The sequence below is a fragment of the Didymella exigua genome (genome assembly GCF_010094145.1).
Source record: "Didymella exigua CBS 183.55 unplaced genomic scaffold M421scaffold_10, whole genome shotgun sequence".
NCBI classification, from domain to species: Eukaryota; Fungi; Ascomycota; class Dothideomycetes; order Pleosporales; family Didymellaceae; genus Didymella; species Didymella exigua.
The window spans coordinates 944,159-966,372 of NW_022984784.1; the positions used below are offsets into that span (position 1 = coordinate 944,159).

The 22,214-nt window shown below is 56.2% G+C and overlaps 10 protein-coding genes across 10 annotated transcripts; 4 read left to right on the forward strand and 6 right to left on the reverse strand.

The window, feature by feature from the left end:
• Positions 1–255: 255 nt before the first annotated feature.
• On the reverse strand, positions 256–1,460 carry M421DRAFT_132112 (proteasome subunit beta type-3). Its single transcript, XM_033587390.1, has 5 exons — positions 1,296–1,460; positions 1,231–1,249; positions 732–1,183; positions 494–674; positions 256–393 (listed from the first exon to the last, which is right to left on the reverse strand). The coding sequence occupies exons 1-4, from the start codon at positions 1,296–1,298 to the stop codon at positions 531–533; spliced, it is 618 nt and encodes a 205-aa protein (XP_033450136.1). The 5' UTR covers positions 1,299–1,460; the 3' UTR covers positions 256–393; positions 494–530.
• A 123-nt stretch (positions 1,461–1,583) lies between these two features.
• On the forward strand, positions 1,584–2,239 carry M421DRAFT_4314 (uncharacterized protein; the record flags this gene model as incomplete). Its single annotated transcript, XM_033594624.1, has 2 exons — positions 1,584–2,129; positions 2,186–2,239. 2 exons carry the CDS (start codon positions 1,584–1,586, stop codon positions 2,237–2,239), a joined length of 600 nt encoding a protein of 199 aa, XP_033450137.1.
• Positions 2,240–2,680: 441 nt separating this feature from the next.
• M421DRAFT_100312 (uncharacterized protein) lies at positions 2,681–3,652 on the reverse strand (the record flags this gene model as incomplete). Its single annotated transcript, XM_033586501.1, has 2 exons — positions 2,681–3,514; positions 3,566–3,652. 2 exons carry the CDS (start codon positions 3,650–3,652, stop codon positions 2,681–2,683), a joined length of 921 nt encoding a protein of 306 aa, XP_033450138.1.
• Positions 3,653–4,477: 825 nt separating this feature from the next.
• Positions 4,478–5,720, forward strand: M421DRAFT_419658 (proteasome subunit alpha type-3). The gene is made up of 4 exons (XM_033592208.1): positions 4,478–4,612; positions 4,666–4,731; positions 4,782–5,267; positions 5,313–5,720. The coding sequence occupies exons 1-4, from the start codon at positions 4,610–4,612 to the stop codon at positions 5,628–5,630; spliced, it is 873 nt and encodes a 290-aa protein (XP_033450139.1). The 5' UTR covers positions 4,478–4,609; the 3' UTR covers positions 5,631–5,720.
• Positions 5,721–5,852: 132 nt separating this feature from the next.
• On the forward strand, positions 5,853–7,003 carry M421DRAFT_419659 (phosphoglycerate mutase). The gene is made up of 2 exons (XM_033592209.1): positions 5,853–6,093; positions 6,148–7,003. Exons 1-2 carry the CDS (start codon positions 6,031–6,033, stop codon positions 6,859–6,861), a joined length of 777 nt encoding a protein of 258 aa, XP_033450140.1. The 5' UTR covers positions 5,853–6,030; the 3' UTR covers positions 6,862–7,003.
• Positions 7,004–8,291: 1,288 nt separating this feature from the next.
• M421DRAFT_4318 (uncharacterized protein) lies at positions 8,292–8,633 on the reverse strand (the record flags this gene model as incomplete). Its single annotated transcript, XM_033594625.1, has 2 exons — positions 8,292–8,460; positions 8,518–8,633. The coding sequence occupies 2 exons, from the start codon at positions 8,631–8,633 to the stop codon at positions 8,292–8,294; spliced, it is 285 nt and encodes a 94-aa protein (XP_033450141.1).
• A 750-nt stretch (positions 8,634–9,383) lies between these two features.
• M421DRAFT_21863 (PR-1-like protein) lies at positions 9,384–9,955 on the forward strand (the record flags this gene model as incomplete). The annotated part of the gene is made up of 3 exons (XM_033588291.1): positions 9,384–9,658; positions 9,717–9,830; positions 9,895–9,955. Coding segments are annotated over 3 exons (450 nt in total), but the record flags the coding sequence as incomplete, so codon positions are not given.
• A 1,753-nt stretch (positions 9,956–11,708) lies between these two features.
• M421DRAFT_60455 (uncharacterized protein) lies at positions 11,709–13,107 on the reverse strand (the record flags this gene model as incomplete). The annotated part of the gene is made up of 3 exons (XM_033595790.1): positions 11,709–12,634; positions 12,682–12,954; positions 13,008–13,107. 3 exons carry the CDS (start codon positions 13,105–13,107, stop codon positions 11,709–11,711), a joined length of 1,299 nt encoding a protein of 432 aa, XP_033450143.1.
• A 1,848-nt stretch (positions 13,108–14,955) lies between these two features.
• M421DRAFT_4321 (uncharacterized protein) lies at positions 14,956–17,622 on the reverse strand (the record flags this gene model as incomplete). Its single annotated transcript, XM_033594627.1, has 2 exons — positions 14,956–15,507; positions 15,559–17,622. 2 exons carry the CDS (start codon positions 17,620–17,622, stop codon positions 14,956–14,958), a joined length of 2,616 nt encoding a protein of 871 aa, XP_033450144.1.
• Positions 17,623–19,686: 2,064 nt separating this feature from the next.
• M421DRAFT_4322 (barren) lies at positions 19,687–22,172 on the reverse strand (the record flags this gene model as incomplete). The annotated part of the gene is made up of 3 exons (XM_033594628.1): positions 19,687–19,944; positions 19,997–22,067; positions 22,117–22,172. The coding sequence occupies 3 exons, from the start codon at positions 22,170–22,172 to the stop codon at positions 19,687–19,689; spliced, it is 2,385 nt and encodes a 794-aa protein (XP_033450145.1).
• Positions 22,173–22,214: the final 42 nt, after the last annotated feature.

Below are 22,214 nucleotides of genomic sequence, written 5' to 3' on the forward strand. Positions count from 1 at the left end.
ATCGGTTGTTTTTTACGTGATCTGCATCGGTGGTTGTTTACGGTATCTGCATCGGTGGTTGTTTACGGTATCTGTGGTTGATTACGTGATCTGCATCGGTGGTTGTTCACGGGAGCTGCGTCGGTGGCTATCTACGAGTTTGGGTGTGGTTCCAAGGCCGAGTCCGAGTTTGAGCCATCACGACGAGGCACGCTGTCACGTGCACAACACGTCGACATCACTCGGTACTTTCAACACCGTTTTCAACACCATTTTCAGCACCATTCTCAGTCATTGCACGGGCAGCCAGTCTATTGCAGTCTACCCTTGATGCCTTGATGCCTTGATGCCTTGATGTCTCGATGCCTTGGTGCCTTGATGCCCTGGTGCGTTGGTGCCTTGACGCCCTGGTGCCTTGACGCATCGTGGAGCATCGTTAAGCATCATGGAGCATCGCGGAGCATCGTGGAGCATCGTTAAGCATCGTGGAGCCTCGTCTCATTCATACCGGCGCCTTGTCGTGTCGTCGTGTTCGTGCATTCGTCCACCGTCTAATCCTGCCTGCCCTTCAGCAGCCGCTTGGTCACCTTGTCCTTTTCGATAATGTACACGTGCGCGCCCCAGCCGGACAGCGCGTCGCGGTCGACGGCGTTGAGCAGCGCTTGCGAGACCGTCTCGAAGAGGTCGTCCGGGCCCTGTCCCCAGTTAGCCTGCGCATTGCACACCCCGACGCACTCCACGGGAACGCCCACCAGATCCGGCTCCCACAGCCCCTCGCATGTGCCGAACAGCTGGTCGCTCGCGGTGCCGCTGACGATGAAGTCCTTGGCAAAGTCGATGCAGCCGATGCTGTCGAAGCCGCAGATGAACGGCTTGCCCGTCGTCTGGTTGATGCCCGCAATGACGGGGCTGATAAAGTACGGGCCGAAGCGCTTCTCGTACAGCGACGACGAGACGAGGTTGGCCATGGTCTGCGGCGATATGTTGCGCTCCTCGCGCAGGCGGTACATGTTGACCTTGTAGCGGAACAGGTCCGACACCGTCGCCACGTCCGTCGCGAGCCCCGTCAGCCCCAGGAACACGTCGCCGTACTGGAACACCTTGGGGAAGTTGTTGGACACGGTGAGCGCCTGCATCCCGAGCCGCAGGTCGCACGCAATGGCCACGCAGTCCTTGCCGACCATGGCCACGCAGGCGCCGCCGTCTGCGCTGGTTAGTCTCGGGGCGTGCGTGCGGTCGAGGCATGCCTACTTATCGAGAACGGGGACGACTGCGGCTGTCAGCTACACACGCGGTGCCGGCGGCGGGGAGCTTACCATGGCTGTGATTGTGATTGTGAGCTGCCCGCTTCTACGCTTGCCACTGCTACAGACGGGAGACAAAAAGTACGTAGAGCTTCCGGCGGGTCGACGTGGTGCTGAGCGTTTACGGAATCACGGTGGATGTCGATGATGCTCTTAGCAGGTAGCAACAAGCTACGCAGCTCACCCGCCCGCCGCCATCACCCAGCGCGCATCCGTGCACGCTGACTAAGCCGAAAGATTCCCGTCGCGCTCGCCGCAACGCTCCCTTGCCGCCCAGTAATCAGGAATCCCACCGCAACAATGGCGACCCCGCAGGCCATTGAGCTCGCAAAGACGCTGCCCCCGCGGCTACTGCGCTTCTTCCAGCGCCATCCCCCGCCGCAGCTCTTCCCCACACTCACGGCGCAGATCGCCGCGACGCCCGCGGACACGCCCAGCACACCGTCCACCAGCACACCGTCCACCAGCACACCGCCCCCCACAGCCGCCGACACAACAGCCGCCGACCCAGAATCCTCCGCCCCTGCCCTCACCCTCCCCAACCCCTTCCAGCCAACCAAGAACCACCTAACAGGCCGCTGGCACGGCCCCGTATACGGTCTCCGAAAACAAGCCGACCTAGTAAAACTCGCCTCCTCGCACGGCGTAGTCGACCTGCTCCCCTACACGATCAAGAAGCCCGGCGCAAAAGAGGCGCGGCGGCTGGAGCGCGGGCTAGCCGTCAAGGGCACGGGCGCCGGCCAGCGCGTCAAGGGAAAGCTGTGGGAGCGCACGCTCAAGGGAAGGCTGGAGATGAGGAGGCAGGCTATGCTGGATATGCCAAGGCTGATACAGGAGTGGAAACAGGTGAGTTCTTGCGGAGGATACGTGCTGGGTTTGACATGCGGTGCTGATTTGTGTAGAAAGGGCATGGGCGTGGGTGGACCAAGTGGCCCAGCGGCAAGGCGAAGAAGTAGACGCGTGGTGTGTTATATTGGGGAGAGAGTCAGAGCGGTGCTGCAACACGTCTGCGTTGATTATCCGAGAGAATCGGCAATGCACCAACACGTCTACAGTGATCATCTGAGAGAATCGGCAATGCACCAACACGTCTACAGTGATCATCCGAGAGAATCGGCAATGCACCAACACGTCTACAGTGATCATCCGAGAGAATCGGCAATGCACCAACACGTCCACATTAATCATCTGAGAGAATCGACAATGCACCAACACGTCCACATTAATCATCTGCAAAGCTTCAAAGTCTTCTGTAGAAAGGGGTATCCGAGCAAACCAACCGTCCTGTGCAGCTTCAACACGCCTTCGACTTCCGTCCACAAGACACAAAAACGCCCAAAGCTGTCGTCAATCCTCCGTCCACAAGACACTAACGCCAAGTGCTGTAGTCAATCCTCTCACATGACCATCTCCTCGTCGGCGTACAGTGGCTGCTGGAACCCGTACTCTCGCGCATACGCATACGCGCCGTAGTTGTTCTCCATGTCCGACATGTTACCGACCTTGTTCTGCCACAGGCCGTTGCTACTGCTGCTGCTGCTGCTGTTGTACACGGGATCCGTGGCCTGGTTGTAGCTCGCCTCCTTGCCCGACTGCTCGTACTCGCGCTTTGCGAGCATGTCGTAGCCCGACATCATGTACGGCTCGGCAACCTGCGGTGACGCGCTGAGCTCGCGAGCCTTCTGCTCTTCCTGCTGAGCCTTCTCGTACCGCAGCTTTGCCATGGCCTCCTCCTGACTCAGGCTCGTGGGTGGCCAGTCGTACAGTTGCCTCGACATATTGTAGTCTGACCCTTCTGGGTATCCTTGTCGGCCCTGTGGTGGTGAGATGCGCCACAGCTCGAGCAGCCTTAATCGCTGGTCGTCGTCTGCGTTCTGGAACAGCTCAACTTGGGACGGAAACAACAACTCAGGGTTGATGCTATTGCGTACGAGGATCGCTCCCAGCTCCGACAGCTCAATGTTTGTCCTTACTGGAGGCTCAGAAGCACTCCGGGTTGGCACAACATGATGTGAGTGCGTGTAGTGGCTTGAAGCATACACTATCGCCTTGGTCGCCTCCTGCTCTGCCTGCTGCGGCACTGGTACAGGCTGTGTCTGCTGACTCTGCTGTGGTGCATTCTGAGACAGGTGCATATTAGCTGCGAACAGCTGCGCAAGCTCGTCGTGCTGCATGTTGGCTTGTGCTTCGACCTTTGATCGCACGTCGATATCGGTTGAAATAGAGCCGCACTATGACGTAACCATAAGCACATCAACATGTCGAATGGTCAGGAGCCTTACATTTGAGCAGGCGGTGTTCTGTGAGAACACAGATGGACTGAAAGCAACAGCCGTGTTGTAAGTACAGTTGCAGTAATGGACAAGCATTGGCTGCTCCGTCGGCGATTCAACACTGGCTGGAAGCGCAAGAAACCGTCGCTTGGCTCCGTCAGATGCACCAGCTGTTAGTCCAAGACGTCAGGACTCTGTGGCAAGTCGTTCGAACTGCTGATCAGCTCAGGGCTTCAGTCAAAGCTTTACGAGGATCGTTGATATAGTGACGCGGTTTGGTGATGCTTGGCAAATTTCGTTGGGCGCCGACACTGAATATTGCAACAACGGCGTCTTTGTTTGCGCTTCTCAGGGCGCTCGGGAGGACAAAGGGATAGCTGGGTCAGTAGTCAGGGTATGCAACGGAAAGAGTGGACGGAGGTGACCCGAGGGCGGCGTGGCAGTAGTTCTATATGTACTGTGTAGCGCGCAGGTGATGGGTCATGCGGTTGGGTCCAAACGTAGAGGAAAAGGCGGGATGATTTGGTCGCCCACGTCCAATTAACAGCAGACTGAAACCGAACGTTCGGCCTAGCAGGTGGAGAGCCAATGGGTCGCTGCTGGTGCCTGCAAATTGTGTCCGACAACTCATCAAACGTGCTGAAGCGGAGCCAGTCCTCGAGCCGCCTGTGACCACAATTAGATCGCTAGGGCAGAAGGCGCGAGAGAGCGCCCACGTAGAAGCAGCTTGCTGACGCTTGTCAGTCTCGAGATCAGTCAGTGACCAGCAAAGCCTGGCGAGATCAGTGCATAAACAGTGCCAGAAGTGCCCCTCGTCGCTGGGATATGGCGGGGTTCGTAATGAGGCAAGAGATGGGCGCCGGAAGGCACAGACCACCGCGCTAGCTGGAAGGCGCCGTGAGCTCTACGCAACTCGCAACTGCCTGTATCAACACCATCACCGAGCTCCGCCGATCGACTGCACTCCACCGATTCGATTGCTGTATCTGATCAGCTCCAACTCGCCGCTAGAGACGCTCTCCATAGACTCAGACACACACACCTCGCTTCGCCATGGTCAGCCCCACAGACGCCGTGTTTGCGCATCCTCCATTCTGACAGCTATCCAGACATCGATAGGTACGGGTTACGACCTGTCCAACTCGGTCTTCTCGCCTGATGGCCGTAATTTCCAGGTGAATACACGCCTCCTCGGTAATGCAGGCGCAGCAAGTAACGTCTCCAGGTCGAGTACGCAGTCAAGGCAGTAGAGAATGGCGGCACAGCAGTCGGCATCAGGTGCAAGGACGGCGTCGTGCTGGCTCTCGAGAAGCTCATCACCAGCAAGCTGCTGAAGGCAGGCGCGAACAAGAGGATAGCAACAGTCGACAGGAACATGGGCATCGTCTCCTCAGGCCTCCTCCCCGACGGTCGCCACTTCGTCTCCAGAGCCCGCGATGAGGCAGCCCAATGGCGGCAGCTGTACAAGGCACCCATCCCGGTAGCCTCGCTCGCCGACCGCATGGGCAGCTACGCGCAAGCCTACACCCTCTACTCCAGTGTACGCCCCTTCGGTATCACAGCGATCGTCGCAGGCTGGGACTCAGAGGCCGAGCTGCCGGTCGATGGGCAGGTTGGCTCAGGGCCAAAGGCCGGCTCAGGTGGCAAGAAGGAGGGCGCGAAGCACGGCGGACCTTCTCTGTACATGATTGAGCCGAGCGGCCTGTACTGGGTACGTTGTGCTGTTGATGCGCTGGGATGAAGCTAATCTATGCAGGGATACTACGGTGCTGCTACCGGCAAGGGCCGTCAGATCGCCAAGTCCGAACTCGAGAAGCTCAACCTTGCCGCGGGCGAGCTGTCGCTGCAAGACGGTGTCAAGGAGGCCGCACGCATCATCTACGTTGCACACGACGACAACAAGGACAAGGAGTTCGAGCTGGAGCTGACCTGGATCAGCAATCTGGACGGACCCACTAAGGGCAGGCACGAGGAGGTACCGAAGGAGATCAGGGAAGAGGCCGAGAGGCTGGCGAAGAAGGCGCTGGAGGGTGACGATGAGGATGAGGAGGAAGAAGAGAAGATGGAGGAGTAGGCCTCGGCCAGGTGCATCTCACGCTACACCATTGGCACACCATAGACGGTCACCATGATAACGAAATGCTCATGGAGCACATTGACGAACCAGTTGCGCCCCATTCTCTGTCTTCTGCGCTATAAACTTGAATCTTCCAAGCAGCACTGACATACCAAGCAGAGCATGATTGCCCGCAAACATTGAGCCCTGCTGATTCCAGAACAGGCATGACTTGCACACGAGCGTCACTCTGCCGAAAAGTCCTGGAGACCCAGCTAGCGGGAGCCTAGTGGGGCAAGCGCGTCATTCTCCAGTCAAACGCCGATAGACATCTTGTGGCTATTAAAATCGCCCATCGCCGACATCCTGTCGTGCTTCAGAAATCTCGACTCCTGCAACAAATACACACCCCCAAATCATGCCGCCGACACTCATCCTCGTTCGCCATGCACAGGCACTTCACAACGCTACCAGCGATTGGGTATGACTGTCCACTAGATATGTACAAGTTGGCAATGTTCTAACAATTGACCAGTCAATCCATGATCCGCCACTGACAGACCTGGGGCGCCAACAAAGCGCCGAGCTTCATGAGAGTCTGAAGGCCAGCGATCTTGCGAACAAGACGGAGCTCATCGTAGTCAGCCCGATGAGACGAACCCTTGAGACCATGACTATCGGACTGGACTTCCTGATCAAGAATGGTGTGCCCGTTCACCCTGACGCCAACTGGCACGAGAATGCCGACAAGCCCTGCGACACCGGCAACACCATGGATGTCATCTCCCAGGAATACCCGCAGTACGACTTCTCAGGCGTCGACCCGCTGTACCCCGACAAGACCAGTAACTTGAAGACGAACCCCTATGCGTTCACCGAGAAGGCCATCGTTGCTCGTGGACAGACTTGCCTCAAGGATCTGTACAGCAGGCCAGAGAAGGTTATCGCTGTTGTCACACACTCGGGCTTCCTCCGCACAGCGGTCTGCAACCGCATGTTCTTCAACGCCGACTGGCGGGTGTTCGACTACGATGAGGAGGAGACCAGGAAGCAGGGTAGATACGTGCTGAAGGAGTGGGAGGAGACTGAGAAGAAGGGTGGCGGCATGGGCCGGAGCGACGTCGGCGTGTTCGGCATCGTAGAAGGCGACTTTCCCCCTGAGGTCGAAGAAGAAGAGGCGAAGAGGGATCCGCAGGTCAAAGAGATGGGCGAGGCCAACAGGCAGGTTCCTGCGAAGAAGAGCGCTTGAAACTGCGGAGTGTTGGTTTGCGATGGTAGAGGCGTGGCGCGGCGAGGCTGTAGATTTATGGTTTAGATATGCTTAGCCACCAACAGCGACACACGTACTTTGCGACAATCTCAGGTCGGAGCAAGCCATCAGGAGCTCTGCCAAGCAGTATTAAAAATTTCAGCCCCGCTGTGTACTTGCTAATGGAACACAGTTGCGATGATGGCCAGGGTTCCTTCACACCTCCGCTTCCGCACAAGGCGAAAGCGCGAAAGCCGCGCCCTCTATGTACCAGGCTGCAACGACACCAGCCCACAACTCGCCGAGAATTCATTCCGATCTCGCGATAGCCACCAACATCGACGGATGATCGAATCAAGTCGATCGTTCACCACATAGACCGCCTCAAGATCGAGAAGGAGGAGGCCACGCCATATCAAGATTACCACCGCGTCGAACTACAACAACTGGCCCTTCGCTGCAACGAGACGACACGAGTCCATGTCAACGCCCAGGCCCAGACAGCACAGATTAGGAGTGCCTCTCAGAACGCGTTAGACCAGCTTCACCATCCTTCTTCTTTTGCCACAGTTTTGTCAGATCGTAGGCTTGATCTCCGAGAGCAGGATCGCCAGCTTCTCACGGTGCAGATCGAGTTGTTCCAATACTGAGACACAGACCGACACACCTGTTCAGAACGAAGGCGAGGAGCATGTCAATATGGATGCGACTCCAGACCCAGTCCATAACAACGTCCTGAAAGCAAAGACTGCACTGAGTATGCACACAGTCATGTTTTCCAATGCTGGCAGTGGTGTTAACTTTTTTCTTCGGCACTCATCGACACTGGTGCATTCGGTATTGGCCTGGGAAGACTTCGAGGGTAGACAGAATCTTTCACGGATCAGAGGATGCGGTGCGTTGCAAGAGCAGCGTGAGACCTCGGGCCACTTGTGAAGCTTATGAGGAACTGACATGCCATATGGTATGTCTCATCGAAACCTTTGTGCGATAGCTAGTCCTCGCTGAGTGTGGGCCTTTGGTCAGGCTCGGCGTGCGATCCTTTTACCTGCCTTGTAGTCTGCTCACCGTGGACGTCGCACGATTGAGTCGTTTGCCCTTCAATCTCCTGGCTCTAGGTAGTAGAGTTTGAGCCGTTTGGCCAGCTATCTCAACTTCTCCGTCTGAAACTCCATCACCTTAAAAACTGCGCTGTTCTCACTTTGGTGTTTCCTGCGCAGCGTGTCCGACATTTGCAGCTGCGCAGCAGTCTGCTCAGCGATCGACTCGCACAAACTTTTGTTTGTCATTCGAACCCTTTTCGCTCTTTCTTGGGACGCTTGCGTGTCTACTCTGATCTCGTCGATCTTCTCCTGCAGCGTTGTCTTTTCTGCTCTAGAGGCGTCCAGCTTCAGTGTCATGCTCTCCACGGCCCAAGGAGTCTCCTCTCTTCACTCCTTGCGCTCTGCCCAGAATCCTCTTCGATCTATTTCTGTCAGGCTTGCGAACTTCGAACTTAACGTCCGGATGCCCTCAGGGACGAGGTCGAAGCCTCCGCCGGTCTGGTATGCGCTGTCCGTGATTAGAGTCAATACTGACTCAGCGATGTCGATCTCGATTCTGTCCACCATGTAGTATAAAGTTATCTTGGCGGAGTGCAATCCCTAGTCGACAAACTTTGACTTGAAGGCCGCAAGTACCAGTTGCTGGAGCCAGCTACTAGACTCGCCCTTGTCGTGTGAACGACATCGTGTCTGGGACTTCTTGGTGTAGTCACTGTATATTGGCGCCATGGTCAATGGAATGTCGTTGTTCTTGTCAGTAAGCCAGCCTTCAAGAGCTGTGCAGAAGGCCCTGACAATTTGGGCCGTTCAGCACGTTCTTCAAACCAGTGTCTTCCGCCTTGATGTCTTCTGCTGTTGCTTAGTTCCATTGGTGATTGTCCAGCTCAGCTGCAGTGGCGTATATTGCTGGGTCTCCATGAGGTATAGGTCCATAGGTGCTGAGCTCCAGCTGCACACTGAGCATGAGTCGATGCGAAGGAAGCTTGGCTGATCAGAACCCGAGCATGCACCTTGTATCATCAGAACGCACAGACCATGCAGACTACGTCACCGTGCTTTTCCCAACTCCAAGGTTCAAACGTTCAAGCCAAGATCTCACAACCACGATCTTGACGTCTCCCCTGCAGCAATGATTTGATGGCTCGGGACGATATCCGACGCCATCAACGGTGCGAAACAAGGTCACATCCCTGCTCCCTCGTGAAGCTCACAGCGCGATCCTGCTTCTTTGACGTGGCCACCTCCTCCCCTGCTCTCGTCTTATTACATACACCTCAGTACTATCTGTACAAAAACGCAATTTCAACATCCAATACGACGTCTACGGCTTATTCAGCGTTCTCGCATCGTTCTTCAGCTCCCATATAGCGGTTTTTTGCAATACATTTGTTTCAAGTCATACTAGACATGCGTTTCTACCCAGCTGTGCTCATCATCTCTGCCTCGTTGGCACTTGCAGCCCCTCAGTCCTCACAAGACTCCTCCGTATCCGCCGAATACGCCTCGGACTCGAACTTCCAGCAGGCAATCCTCGACGTCACAAACCTTTACCGGCGACAACACAACGCCTCGCAGCTGTCCTGGAACAACTCGCTCGCCGAGTACGCAAAAGACTGGAGCGAAGACTGCAAGTTCGACCACTCTGGCGGGCCGTCTGGGGAGAATCTGGCGTCGGGCTATCCTAATGTGACAGCGAGTGTGGAGGTGTGGGGAAACGAGAGGGAAGACTATGATTTCGATAAGGGGGAATTTTCGTGAGTTTCTACCGCATCTGGGCTTGCCTTGCTGTACCATATGGACTGACGTATGCAGAGCTGAGACAGGTCACTTCACACAGCTTGTGTGGCGGAATACTTCAACCGTTGGCTGCGCGCGCACCGAATGTAATGGCGACCAGAAGGGCGGGAAGGGCGATGCGCCAGGATGGTACGTTCACAGCAATCTCTGTTTGCAGCCCGTCAGTCGACATCTCAGGTCTAACTCCGAAAAGGTACATCGTCTGTGAGTACTACCCGGCCGGGAATGTACTCGACCAATTCGTCTTCAACGTGCTCAAGCAGCTGCCTGACGATGAGGTACCGAGTGCCAGTGATGCCCCAACAGCGACTGGGCAACCAACGCCAACTGCAACACCGCAGGGTGCGGCAAGTATCGCGCAAAGTAACATGCTGGCACTATGGGTAGCGCTTGCCATCGCCTTCATGGTCATCATATGAGAGATATAACGACATTTGCATTAGATATACCGTGTATCACACAAGCATACTTCGACTTTATTCACCCTTAATGGAATGACAGCTGACGCTCGCATCCAACTGTGCGCCCACGCTCTCGCCCAAGTCCGAACAGCCACCCAACACACTGCGCTACCGGCCAGACACTGCGGTACCGCCGCCCACGCTCAGCACTCCGGGGCAGTACGAGCCTTCGCCTCACCACGCTTCGGAGACACTCCACCATCCTCCGTCTTTGGAAAGCAATATGTCCCCCCTCCCCGCCCCCGAATCATTAGTGCATAGCCATTGCAAAGCGCATGTCTTTTCTCATGAGAAGCTAATCCCAACTGCCGTGCTCACCCCGGCGAACCGGGGGTGCGCAGCGACGCCCACATTACTATGGCAGTGACCACGACCATGTCCAGGCCTAACCACAAGAGATCGGGGAAAACATCACTTATCGCGGGGCAGGTTGAACACGTGGCGTTCCTCAATGGTGAGCGTGTCATCAAGGGCGGAGCTGCTCGTGGGCTTGGACGATGGCAGGAGTTGTGCATGTAACAATTATGCTTCGAATCTCGCTACGTGAGTACTAATTCCCCACGACACGACTGAGCAGAGATACTTCCACGGCGCTGTTACAGACGAGTCGCGCACCGCTGCATCAACCTCTTCGGATAGGTCCACCGCGATAATAGCCCTGCTCGCCGTCCCGCGAGCAGCGCGATCCGATGTACCACCTCCTCCGGGCCTCGTGCGCACTGGTCCTGAGGTACCACGGGCTTTTGACGTACGACTTGGCAACGTACACGGTGGAGACGCGTTCGTCGCTCCATTTCCCTTCATGCCCCGCAGCCGCGCTGGATGGAAGTTTCCCGATCCGGCTTTTGGACTGTGTGGTTGCCCGCTTGTCAGCAGGTCTTGCAGGAGGGTCATAGATAATTCCGACACAGGGCGCCGTAGACACTCTAATCAGTCTCCAAACACTCCGTACAGGCAAAAAATCAAGAGTATGCCTACATCGCCCGATTTGTGCCCCGGTTCACGGTACCGTGTGGGATTGGAGAGGCCGTGTTGTTCGTGGTGCGCGCGGAGTGTGTCGACGCACTCTGCGCTCCATTACCCAAGTGGAAACGACCTAGCTTGACAACTTAACGGCCAGCCTCAAGACGGAGGACGGCGCCGAAAGCGTTAGGACTTGGTTCGGTGTTGCTCCATCCGGACCCGGTTGGCGCGACGCGTGCGATGTCGTTGATGCGAGGTTAGACCTTGGTGCATGGGTGTCGAAGTCTGTACGAAGTCTGGGGAGACTCGGGGGTCTTTCGTGTGCAAAACGAGAGGCGTCGGGGGTGCGGAGCCGGTGGGGATTGGAAGCACGGGTTCTCAACGATGCTCCGGATCGCGTGGAGGAATCCACGGCAGATAGGCCTGGCTTGGAGTTCGACGACTCGACGGCCCGCGGATGGAAGGGGTCCGCATATACCAGCTTCCTTAAGGTGACTGAGCTCGTTGGCGCTGGAGTCGTTTTTGTAGCGGGGCGAACCGGATGTTGTCCATATGATAGGTGTGTGTTTCTGGATCGCCTGCTTCAGCCAATGTTATGTTTATCCATCTCTTCATCGATCCAACTGCCCCTCGGCTTGCCACCTCTCGGCCTCTTTCTCCATCGTTCCCTCTCTTCCTCGGTCGAGTGTTCCCAGTCATCCAGCCCTCCGTTCCTGAACAGCACATCCGCCCTTGCATGCGTGAAGTCTCCAGTAAGCCGCCTGGGGTCTACGAAATCCGGGTAGTTGCGCATGTCCGCCCCGGTGATGCTAAGCCTGCCATGCGGATTGGAAGGAACGTGTCCGGTCCTCGTCGAGCCACTGCTGGTGCCAAGGCCTGCGTCTCCGCTCTTCGTCATCTCGAGTGTTAGGCCTGTACCGCGCCGGTCATCAGACGCTGTCGCGCCCATGGGGCTGTTGGTCTTGGAGCTCGTTCGAACCTGGACGATCTGGACGAGTTTACTGAGGACGGCGAATTCGAGCTTGAGCTTGATGGAGTAAACGACGCCTTTCAGGGTGGTTTCGATCAGGTAAAGATTGGCGAATTCGGTGGCGAGGAGAGCGACGTCCATGACTATTATAATGACGTTGATGGTGAGGATCTGGTACATGGTCTTGCGTACGCTCGCTTTGCGTAGTTGGCCGGTGCCATCGTCAAACGAACCGATGTCGTCCTTCACGGACTCGCTGAGGCGCAGTAGACGAATTGTTTCGCGGATGTAAATGATAGAGAGGATGCACTCCTGAACGAAGAAGCCGGTCATCTGTATCTTCTCCATGATCGAGTAGCCGTTGACGTATCGCTGAAGTACGGTCTCGGAGAGGTTGTTCGAGTTCGAGGCAAATGTGAGCACTGTCGTGGTTGAGTGAAGCAGCCCTCCGTTGATAATGATCATGTAGAGGGTCCAGCGAAGGACCTTTCGTGAGTTGGTGAGAAGATGCAGACGGGACCAAAGTACTACCGATTGGCCTGGGACAACATCAGCGTGCTGAGTCCGAGAGATGGAATATACGTACCTGAGACCATGGCCCACCAGCCAACGGTGAGAAGTACAACAGCCACATATCCAGCATCAGAATTTGGATCCAGAAGCTGGAAAAACTTGATCACAAACCCGAGCGAGTATGGCAGCACGCCAAAGCCGGCGATCAACAAGCTCCAAAAGTACAGCCCATGATAGCGCTGGAAGGTGACGAGAACTAGAATCACGAGCTCAACAGCGTTGTACGAAGACAGGCCGAGAAGCACAGACGTGATGATCTTGAGACTGAGTGAATTGCCGGTGTAACCTGCAGAAATTAGAGTTAAGTCGTGACTAGTGGCGGTAACATGAGGAACAGACCTCCAGTGATTCCGGCTCCTGCTGACAGCAATGCACCTTGTGCTGGCGTCGACTCCTCTGTCAGAGCAGATGCTGTTCGACTTGGCAATGCGCTCATCATCACTGATGCCATTGCATGATCCTTCTCCTTGTGTTCGATGATCCTGCAACGCACTGATACATGGCACCACCAACACCGACGCGCCAGTCGAAGATTCTAGCTGCCTGTCAGTGATGCAGGTACGTAGCGTACTTCCGGCGTCCGGAAAGTTTGTAGCGTAGCGGCCGTTGCACAGCAGGAGTTTGTACGTGGAGTTTAATTCGCAGTGGAGAAAAGTGCGGTTTAAGCATATCGGTGGCTCCAAATGATACACACTAAATTGCCGCGCACGCGCGCAAGCCCGACGTGTCGGAAAAACATGCTGGATGATCGTGGTTACATGACGTTAGGTGCTCCACCAGCTAACGGGTTTAGGATCGATTCGCTGGGCTGGGGTAATCACTTGATGGACAAGGAGACCCTCGTTTTCGATCTGCGCTATCGACGGCATCCTACTTCGGGCAACTCCTTGCATCACTTCGTACTCAACAGCAAAGGGGATATTAATTATACCCTGACCAGCCCAGGCTGTGATACATCGGGGTCATTGTGTTTGTGTTTGAGAACTGCAGGCCGAGCTCCGACGGTGTCAAAGCCCCTAAGGCTGGTAATTTCAGTAGTGTCATCGAGACGAGGGCTGGCAGAAGTGAGGCCGGTTGACAGCCGAAGCGCGGTATAATGTTAATCGGACCTTCCCTCCCGCTGTCGATATCCCGATAACCTGATAACGGTAAGGAAGGTTACGCTGGCTTGCTGTCGTTGGAAGCGCACTGTGCCATGGCGCCAACGCTGAATTTGAACGTGCAACACAGTCTGCATTGGAAGGAGCGATGGGAGAAGATATTAGTTGCAGTGCGCGAGGATAACGTTGGTGCCAAGTGACAGTCATCGGCGCAAAGAAGACAGAGATCGAGGCCTTCACACGCCTGCTTTGTGTCGGCGCTAGATTCCTCCCAAACGTCACTGGTCAGCAGGCGCGACGAAGACTTCGGATGTTGCAAACAATCACTTGGGACAGCCACACACTGAACGCTAGATAAAGAGATGATTTTATATTCAAGGACCAGAAATCTTGGGCAATAACGCTAGAAGCCAAATTGCACGGCAACATCGACACAACACACCCTCCAGCCACCGCGAACAAACGCGACAAAGAAACAACCTCCTTCATTAACCATCTCATCGTCTCACCGTGTCTCATCTCTCATCTCTCGTCAATCATGTTAACAATTCTCCCGCTGAACGCCGCAAAAATCAAAAGGGGTAGTCCATAGCCAAACAACAACGCTCAAAGCAAGGTGCCTGACAAATGGTAAAGTATCCTACTTTTCCTCCTCTTTTCTCAGGGACCCCCAAAACGTATCGTATACTTCTCAAAAGGCTGTAAGGGTATATGGGCAAGATGATAAGGATGCTTGTTGAAGCGAAAGAAAACAATGTAAAAGACAAACAAGGAAACGAAACAATACGGGCAACCCAGCCCTGTGGCAAACAGCGCTGAAGAACGACTTGCGAGGCGAGAGTAGCAATGTTGATGACGAGACTTACAGGAGTGAACCTGCCATAAATACAACCTTGAAGAAAGCTTCACCAGGAAGAACAACATGCACTTGGTGACGTAAGAAAGATGAACACCAGAGCAATCCGAAAGCTGAAACGAGCCGTCAGATCGTCACCGAAAGTTCATCCACCTGTACCTCATCACAGTGCGCGTGTTCTCATCCCTAGCTTCGTTCCAGTCAGGCTTGTTCCACTGCAAGACACGTACTGTAAATCTCAGTCAGTGGCAAGATCTTGAACAAGAAGTCATCGTGATGTTCATGACGACGTGTATGAGGCTTCCTCGACGCGCTGCTGCCACGCAACGATTCAGGCCTTCTTATTGCTCTTCTTGACGGAGCCAGACCGACCGTTGCCGCCAGCTGCCCAGGCGAAGAAGCCACCAGGCGCAGGCTTCTTCTTAGGCTTATGTGGGGCTCCACTGCCGGATGAAGGCATGACCATCACTCCCACTGGAATGCCAGCACCACCTGGCGGCGGTGGAGGTGCTCCAGGGACCATAGGGGGAGGGGGCGGGGGAGGGGGCATGACTTCGTGCGCATCAGGGATAACCCTGGGGACCTTCTTGCTGCTTGACTTCTTGCCGTGCTTGCTAGGACGTATCGGGGCTGCCATAAACTGCGCGTGATCGAACGGAACCGGCTGTGGTGGTGGTGGTGGTGGCGGTGGCGTGTCCTCCTTGGGTTCGGGCATGGGCCACATGTGCATCGTGATGGCCCAGTCGGGCTGGATCATGGTTTCCCAGACCTGGGGCAAGATGATCTCACCGTCGGGCCCGACAAGATCGTAGTGGCCCTGGTGTACGTGAGGGCCAATGATGTCGACGTGCAGGAAGGCCTGCTTGATGAGCTCTTCCATACCCTAAATTAGTCAGTCAGAGATCGATTAAGCAATTTGAGTATAGTAACGTACCTTCCAAGTCTTGCAGATGTGCCATGGGAAGCTGAACTTGCGGCCAACCGCATCCTTGAACTTGATGGGCGCCTTTGGTGCATCAGAGGGCTTGAGCTTGGCTGCTTCTTCTTCGGCAGCCTTCTTCGCCTTCTCAAGCTCCTCTGCTGCAGCCTTGGCCTCAGCTAGGGCTTTCTCGTGAGCCTTTTTAGTCTCCTCAGCCTCTGCTGCTGCCTTCTTCTCGGCTTCCTCGCGAGCTTTCTTCGCCGCCTCAAGCAACAGAGCAGCAGATTCCGCGGCAGCCTTCTTCTCTTCGGCAATCTTCTTGGCCTGGGCATCTGCCTCTTCCGTGGCCGCCTTGCGCGCGGCATCTGCTGCTGCCTCGCGCTTGAGTTGCTCGTCTTTCTGGGCCAAGATGAGCTTCTCGAGCTTAGCGAGCTTATCCTCATCGCCCTTCTTCTTTGCCTCCGCGGCGTTCTTGGCAGCGTCCACGATAGCTTGCTGCTTCGCCTTGTCTTTGGCAATCTGCGCCTCTTGCTGTGCGACGAGAAGACTTTCCAGGCGGTCGAACTTGGCCAATTCAGCATTCTTCCTAGCTTCTGCTTCCTTTCTTGCCTCTTCTTCGGCTTTGCCGAGGAGCAAGTCGTTCAGCCTCTTGAGCATAGCGTCCTCCTTCGCTGTGTCTGGCGGCGGAGGTGGAGGTGGTGGGGGCGGGGCCGGTGGTGGTGGAGCGGCTACAACGACTTGTTGCGGTGGTGGAGGAGCTTGAGCGAAATCATCGTCAGAATGATCAAAATGAGAAGACTGCGGTCTCGGTGTACCTCGCTTGGATCGACTAGATCGGTGTCGGTGGTGGTCTTGTGGGGGAGGGGAAGGATGCTGTTGGTACGGATTGAAACCTGGCGGCATCATCTGATAGGGATATGGTGGGTAGCCTTGTGGGTAGCCTGGATGAGCACCCATTGGATGTTGACCATAGGGCATCATGGCATCAGATGGCACAGACGGCGGGGCTGGAGGCGCGCCCATTGAACGGCGGTTTGCACGAGCGCCTTGTGGACCCTGGAAGTAGCCTTCAGGTCCTGCCGCGAATGGGTTTGGCTGTTGAGGACTGAAGCCGTTCTGGCGATGGGGATCAAAGCCGCCATGGTAGCCTTGGCCGACTAGCTGGCCTGATGGAGACGCAGCACCGTAGTAAGGATCGAAGTGGGACATCTGGCTTGGTGCATAGCCGGGAGCTGGCTGAACGTGCGACCACTGCGCGCTGGGGTGACCAGGAGGTCCGCCGTGGTGCGGTGGTGCACCGTACCCAGGGTAGTCGTCGCCGGTGTCTTCCTCACCCAAGCTGTCAGCAGGTGGCTGCTGGTGGGCCTGCTGGCGACGGCGACGAGGCCGTTGCTCACGCGCCGGTTCGGGACCACGGCTTCTGCTTCTGCTGCTGTGGTGGGCGGAGTGTGGATCTGGCGCAGCAACTGCGTGGCGAGAAGAGGCGCGGCGCGATGGTCGCGGACGGTGCGCGACTGGTGCGGAGGGCGCAGCGGGAGCTGGAGGAGCCGCGTGGTGGTGGTGCTGTTGGCGACTGCGACCAGCGTGGTGCTGAGGCCTTGAGGCCGAGTCTGACGGGTTGATGGCACTCTCCTCCTCGATGAGGTCCCAGCTGTCCTCGCCTTCGTCGGTCTCCTCGTCTTCGGTGTAGTCCTCCTCCTCGTCGCTATAGTTCTCTGGTGAGAAGTCCTCGCTATCGTCGGTGTACTCTTCGACGTAATTACCGGTGTGATTGTCGACTCGGACTTCGATACCCTTGCCGCGGCGAGCTTGTCTGATGGTGATGTTAGTGTCGCGTTTCGTAGCAATGTTGCTTTTAGTGCTGGTGCGCGCAGGAGAAACAGAGACGCTCGAGGGGGCGGTCGAGCGGGTGGTAGTGGTGCGGGTGGCAGTCGAGGCTCTGCTACGGACGGAGCGGCCTGAGACCGACTGGCGCGACGAAGCAGCAGAACCGACTTTGCGGGAACGGGGAGAGATGTGAGAGTGCATGGCGGCAGCAGAGGGGCGGTCTGACTGGGGAAGGGCGATGACTAACGGCATGAGGCTGAAGTGTGCGTGGGTATACCGTACTTGGCCCGTTCTACCAGAGACAGGCCGAGTGCGGATACCGGGAGATGCGGGAGATCGAGGTCGCAGGCAGTTATCACTGAAGCAGGAAGGGCTGCTGGGTTGGGTTGCGCCTGGCTGGGCGGCTGACGATGCGCCTGTGGTGGGGTCTGGCTGACCGGTCCAATCGCCAATCGCAGGCCGTGGAGGGCGCTGCAAGAGCTGCAACAGCAGGTGTCGCTATGTGCGTAGCGTGTAAACAGCCAAGTCCCTGGAGTAAACAGCGATGTACTTGAAGTGCTTGACGTACTCGACGTGCTCAGCGCGGGGAGCAATGGCTAGCTCTACAGAACTGTCCACAGGGCTGATTTTACCGTGTCGCAGGCGTCTGGCTGAGGCAGTCCTGGTCCAGAGTCCCTTGCGGCTGTTTGGCGTTTTGACGTGCGGAGGTCTGATTGCGGTGCTAACTAACACTAACCTGGCGCGGGATGGATGGCGGGCGAAGAGCAGTAGGTAGAGCGACAACCTGGGCACAGGCAATCGATAAGAACTGAAGCGAGGCGATGCGTGTGATATTACACCAGGATGCGCACCAGGATGGGCACCAGTAAATGGCGGGTGCGCTGCGGACACAGATGACGTCTGCCGGGGACGTCTGACGGTCTGATGTGGCAGGTGTCAGACCTCTGAGCTGCGGAGATGGTCGCACAGAAAGAGCCCTGCAGGGTCGGCAGAGGCAACAATGCTGGAGGGAGTTATGGTGGCCGTTGGCCTGGGAATGTTTGATATGTGGAAGAATGTGTGCGTGCGTTCAGTGCTGGGTATTCAGGGCTTGCGCCGTACTCTCCGAATCAGATAGAAATGTGCAGTCTCTCGGGCTGATTCGGACATAGGTAATGCTGCAGCTGGTGAAGTGGTTAGGTGCAGGTGGGCGAGCAGTGGGTGATGTCGATGGACGACAATGACGGCAGTGAGGATATGCAGGTGCGGTTCTACTGCGCCTGCCTGCCCAATTCTCTCCTTATTTATTGCCTTGACCGGCGACTCTCCTTCGAGGAGGAAATGCTAAACAAGGCGCACGCTCAAAATTATGACTCTGAGTATCCCGAAACCTGGATCGCTGCTACGTGGTGCGCTGCAATTGCTGTGATGTGGATCCACCCAGGGCTGTTTTGGCGCCGCAGAGCCCAATGCACAACAAAAGAGCCTCGAACGGGAGGCGTCCTGCAGCCCAACGATCCGCCTCTGCCACGTTGAATCCTCGCCCCTACCACCTCATTGGCCTCTGTGCACCCTGCGAATTCCCATGTCGTTTCGAAACCCGGTGTTGGACCCTTCTCCACGACGCTCAGGACGCTCCACGGCCGAGTCTGGTCTCCTCACGTTCGCACTGTTCCACAAAGGAATCTATAATCGCTTCTCCCCATTTTGCACCCTTTCTGTGGCCGTCGCTTGAGCAGCAGCCCGTGTTGCCTGCCACGTGTGGGTGCCGCTGTTCATCGACCAGCCACTTGGACAGGGCAGGCGGATGAAGTGTGAGGCTCGCCGGTCCTAGCTGCATGGCCCACTGCATGATGAAAGTGGATCCTTGTGAGTTGGGCTCACCGGTGAACCGCTATGTAGCGGAAGGATGCCCACACTGACGCCTGGAGAATGAGAACGCGACACATAGGTTTTGTGAAACGTCAATGGAAGTGAAGCGGGGAGCATGACTGAAGGGCAATATTTCTGCTCGTAAGGCTTCACCGTTGGGAAAGTATGTATAGATGCTGTACCGGTGAGTGTGTTGTGGCGGGGAGCTGTCTACACATCACATGCCCAGGCTTCCAGAAGCACCCCTCTGCGGTGAGAAAAGGTAAGAAGAGAAGGTATCTACGTGCAGAAGCTGGGCCACTGAAGAGGATCAGGGACAACCAAAAGTCGTGTGAGATTCGTATGCACATTCAACAATCCCAACCATGATCCCCCAGCCTTAGCAATGCATCCGGACTCTTCCTTGAACGCCCGCGAACATGGTATCAATAATCACAACAGCGTAGACTCTCCTCATGCGCATCTCTAATGCCCGATGCTGAGGTCAGCGCTGAAGTCCTTCCTGATGATCAGGTTCTCGTAATCAGGGGTGTTCTCGATGACCAAGCCTTGTTCGTTGGCAAGATGCAGTGTGCAGATAAAGCAGTAGCTTGTCGAGATCTCAGACAAGACCTTCTCTGAATAAACTTGCTTCAAGTTGTTGACCACATCCGTGAACTTGAGCGTGCCGCTTACATCCTTCATGGATGGATCATCGTCTTCTGGTGCAGGTGGCGCAGTGATCTGTGCGTTGTCAGTTGTCTAGCCTCGGTGGCTGATGGAAAAGGAGACTCACCTTCTCAAGCCCCATGCTGCTCCACAGGTTGTCCTTCAGCTTCTTCACATCGACCTTCTTCGCTGCGCGTGCATACTGCATGTATTCTGGTCTGAATCGTCTGCTTTGAGATATGAGGTCTGCGCCGAAGGCATTCGCCTGTGAACCCAACACATCTGTAGCTTGAGTGCCGATTGGGACCTGTGAAGGCACTGGCGAGAAGTGATCACGAGCGTCTGCAAAGTCGTCATCGTCGTCCATGAAGCCACCAGCAAATGGCAGCGCATCATCGTTGAAGAAGTCGGCGTCATAATTGCCTTGCACAGGGATCTCATCATCTGCAGCAGCGTCCTCGTTCGCACGATTTGCCCAAAAGGCCTCGTTGATCTCGCCGATGGCTGCGTCATCCTTCCTTGCCAGCTCCTGGTGTCGCTTTTGCTGTCTTCGTGGGCCTACACGGGCCTTTGGCTTCAGGAACAGTCGCAGCAAATTCTTCGAGTTGAAGTGCTTGTCGTCGGGGAGGAGATTCTTCGATTTTGACTTCCATTGTGCCCTTGGTAGTAGGATCGTGGAGGCTGATGTCGCGGGGGTGTACAGGGCGTTGGCCAACTCCTGCGACATGGGCGCCAGGAAGTCAATCTCAAAAGGCTCCTTCTCTTTCCTCTTCGTCACTGGTGCCACTTTTCCAGCCTCCTTGACACGCCTGATACGCCAATGTTCGGGTCCTGCCCAATTCTTCTTCAGCGCTTGGTCGAAGTAGCTCAAGATGTTCTCGTGCTCCTGATCGCGAGCGTGGTTCATGGTCAGTGCATATTGCTGCTCGTCGCTGCCCGTCTGGCCTTCGACGCTTTCGATAGGCTCGTCGCCTTCAGCTTCTTCACCGTTGTTGTGTACGCGGGCGTTGGGGACTAGTGCGAGCTCCTGCGCAAAAGCGTCACCACCTTCCCCGAATCCGACATCATCTGCCATCTGGAATCCGCCCAGGTTGTCGTCGTCATCATCAAAACCACCAGCGTTGTTATCGTCGAGAAATACGCCTGTGACGTTTCCAGCCTCATCTTCGTCTGCATCCTTCTCGTCTTGTCGCCAGTCGTCGGGCGCTTTGAGGAAGGGCAGATCCATGGAGCCGTTGACGTCGCCAAGATCGAAGGTCTTCATTGATGGGCAGACATCTTGTTCGTCGAGGATTGCGAGGTTGGGGAAATACTTGGCGGCGAGTCCGGAAATGTCAATGTCGATGTCGCTGCTCGGGGTTTCCTCTGCTGCTTCCTCTGGCACCGGCGTCTCCCCTGGCGCGGAGTCTTCGGCTGATTCTTTCGTTGTCTTATCGCCCGCATCATCGCTGCTGTCAAACACAATCCTGCCGTTTGCATCGATCGCGAGATGGTTCATGAGCAGACCCTTGGCGCCTCCCTCGTCGAAGTCGGCTGTTGCCTTTTTGAACAGGGGGTCCTGGGCAAATTCCAGGTCCATCTTCTTGTTTTGCAGCTGCTCGAATGATGTCGCCAGTGTCGATTCGGCTGAGCGTACAGCCCGCTTCCGCTTCTTCTTCTGGCCGTCTTCACCCTCTTCGCCCTCTACATCCTCGCCGTCCTCATCTTCTTCGTCACCACCACGACTCTTCTTGTTGCCGTTCTCCGCCAGACCGCTCAGAAGCTTGCCAGTGTCTGTCGCAACACTGTCTACTCGGCTGGTGTAGATCTTGACGCAGCCATCGAGCGTGCAACTGGCCTTTTGGAAGTTGACGCCGTCGCCCTCCTTCAGCAAGGACATTTCGTGAAAGTAGTCGATCAGGGCGAAGTTCCAGGAGTTGGCCGCGTTGATCTTGTTGTCGGTCGCCATTTTGATCCAGTCTTCAAAGTTGGATGCGAGCGGCAGGACGCGCTTCATGGGGGTGACGGCGTTTCCAGCGACATCGGGCATGTCGTGGTCCTGGGTCGGCGTGGAGGGATCGATGACCTGCGCTGCAAGCGAGCGGCGTCCCTTTTTCTTCGAGTTGGGCGTCGTAGAGTGCCTGAGCTCATTGCGCTGGCGCTCAGCGAAGGCATGGCGGCGTTTTGCCCTCTCCTCGTCGTCGTCGTTGAGCGGGACCCTGGGGGCCGTCAGTTGTCAGACCAGCCCGTCTCTGATCGTGGACCTACTTCTGGCCCTTCGCCGGCGTCGCCTGCGGGGCAAGACTGTATCGCGAGCGGGCCATGGCTGCTGGCTGCTGGCGGTGTCGTTGTCTTGGTCGTCGGCG

Coding starts and splice junctions, on each gene's coding strand:
- M421DRAFT_132112 (XM_033587390.1), bottom strand. Junction 675..731: donor GGCTGTGGGAGCCGGATCTG/GTGGGCGTTCCC, acceptor AACTGGGGACAG/GGCCCGGACGACCTCTTCGA.
- M421DRAFT_419658 (XM_033592208.1), top strand. Junction 4,732..4,781: donor CTGATGGCCGTAATTTCCAG/GTGAATACACGC, acceptor TAACGTCTCCAG/GTCGAGTACGCAGTCAAGGC. Junction 5,268..5,312: donor AGCCGAGCGGCCTGTACTGG/GTACGTTGTGCT, acceptor TAATCTATGCAG/GGATACTACGGTGCTGCTAC.
- M421DRAFT_419659 (XM_033592209.1), top strand. CDS start 6,031: ATGCCGCCGACACTCATCCTCGTTCGCCATGCACAGGCACTTCACAAC. Junction 6,094..6,147: donor ACAACGCTACCAGCGATTGG/GTATGACTGTCC, acceptor ACAATTGACCAG/TCAATCCATGATCCGCCACT.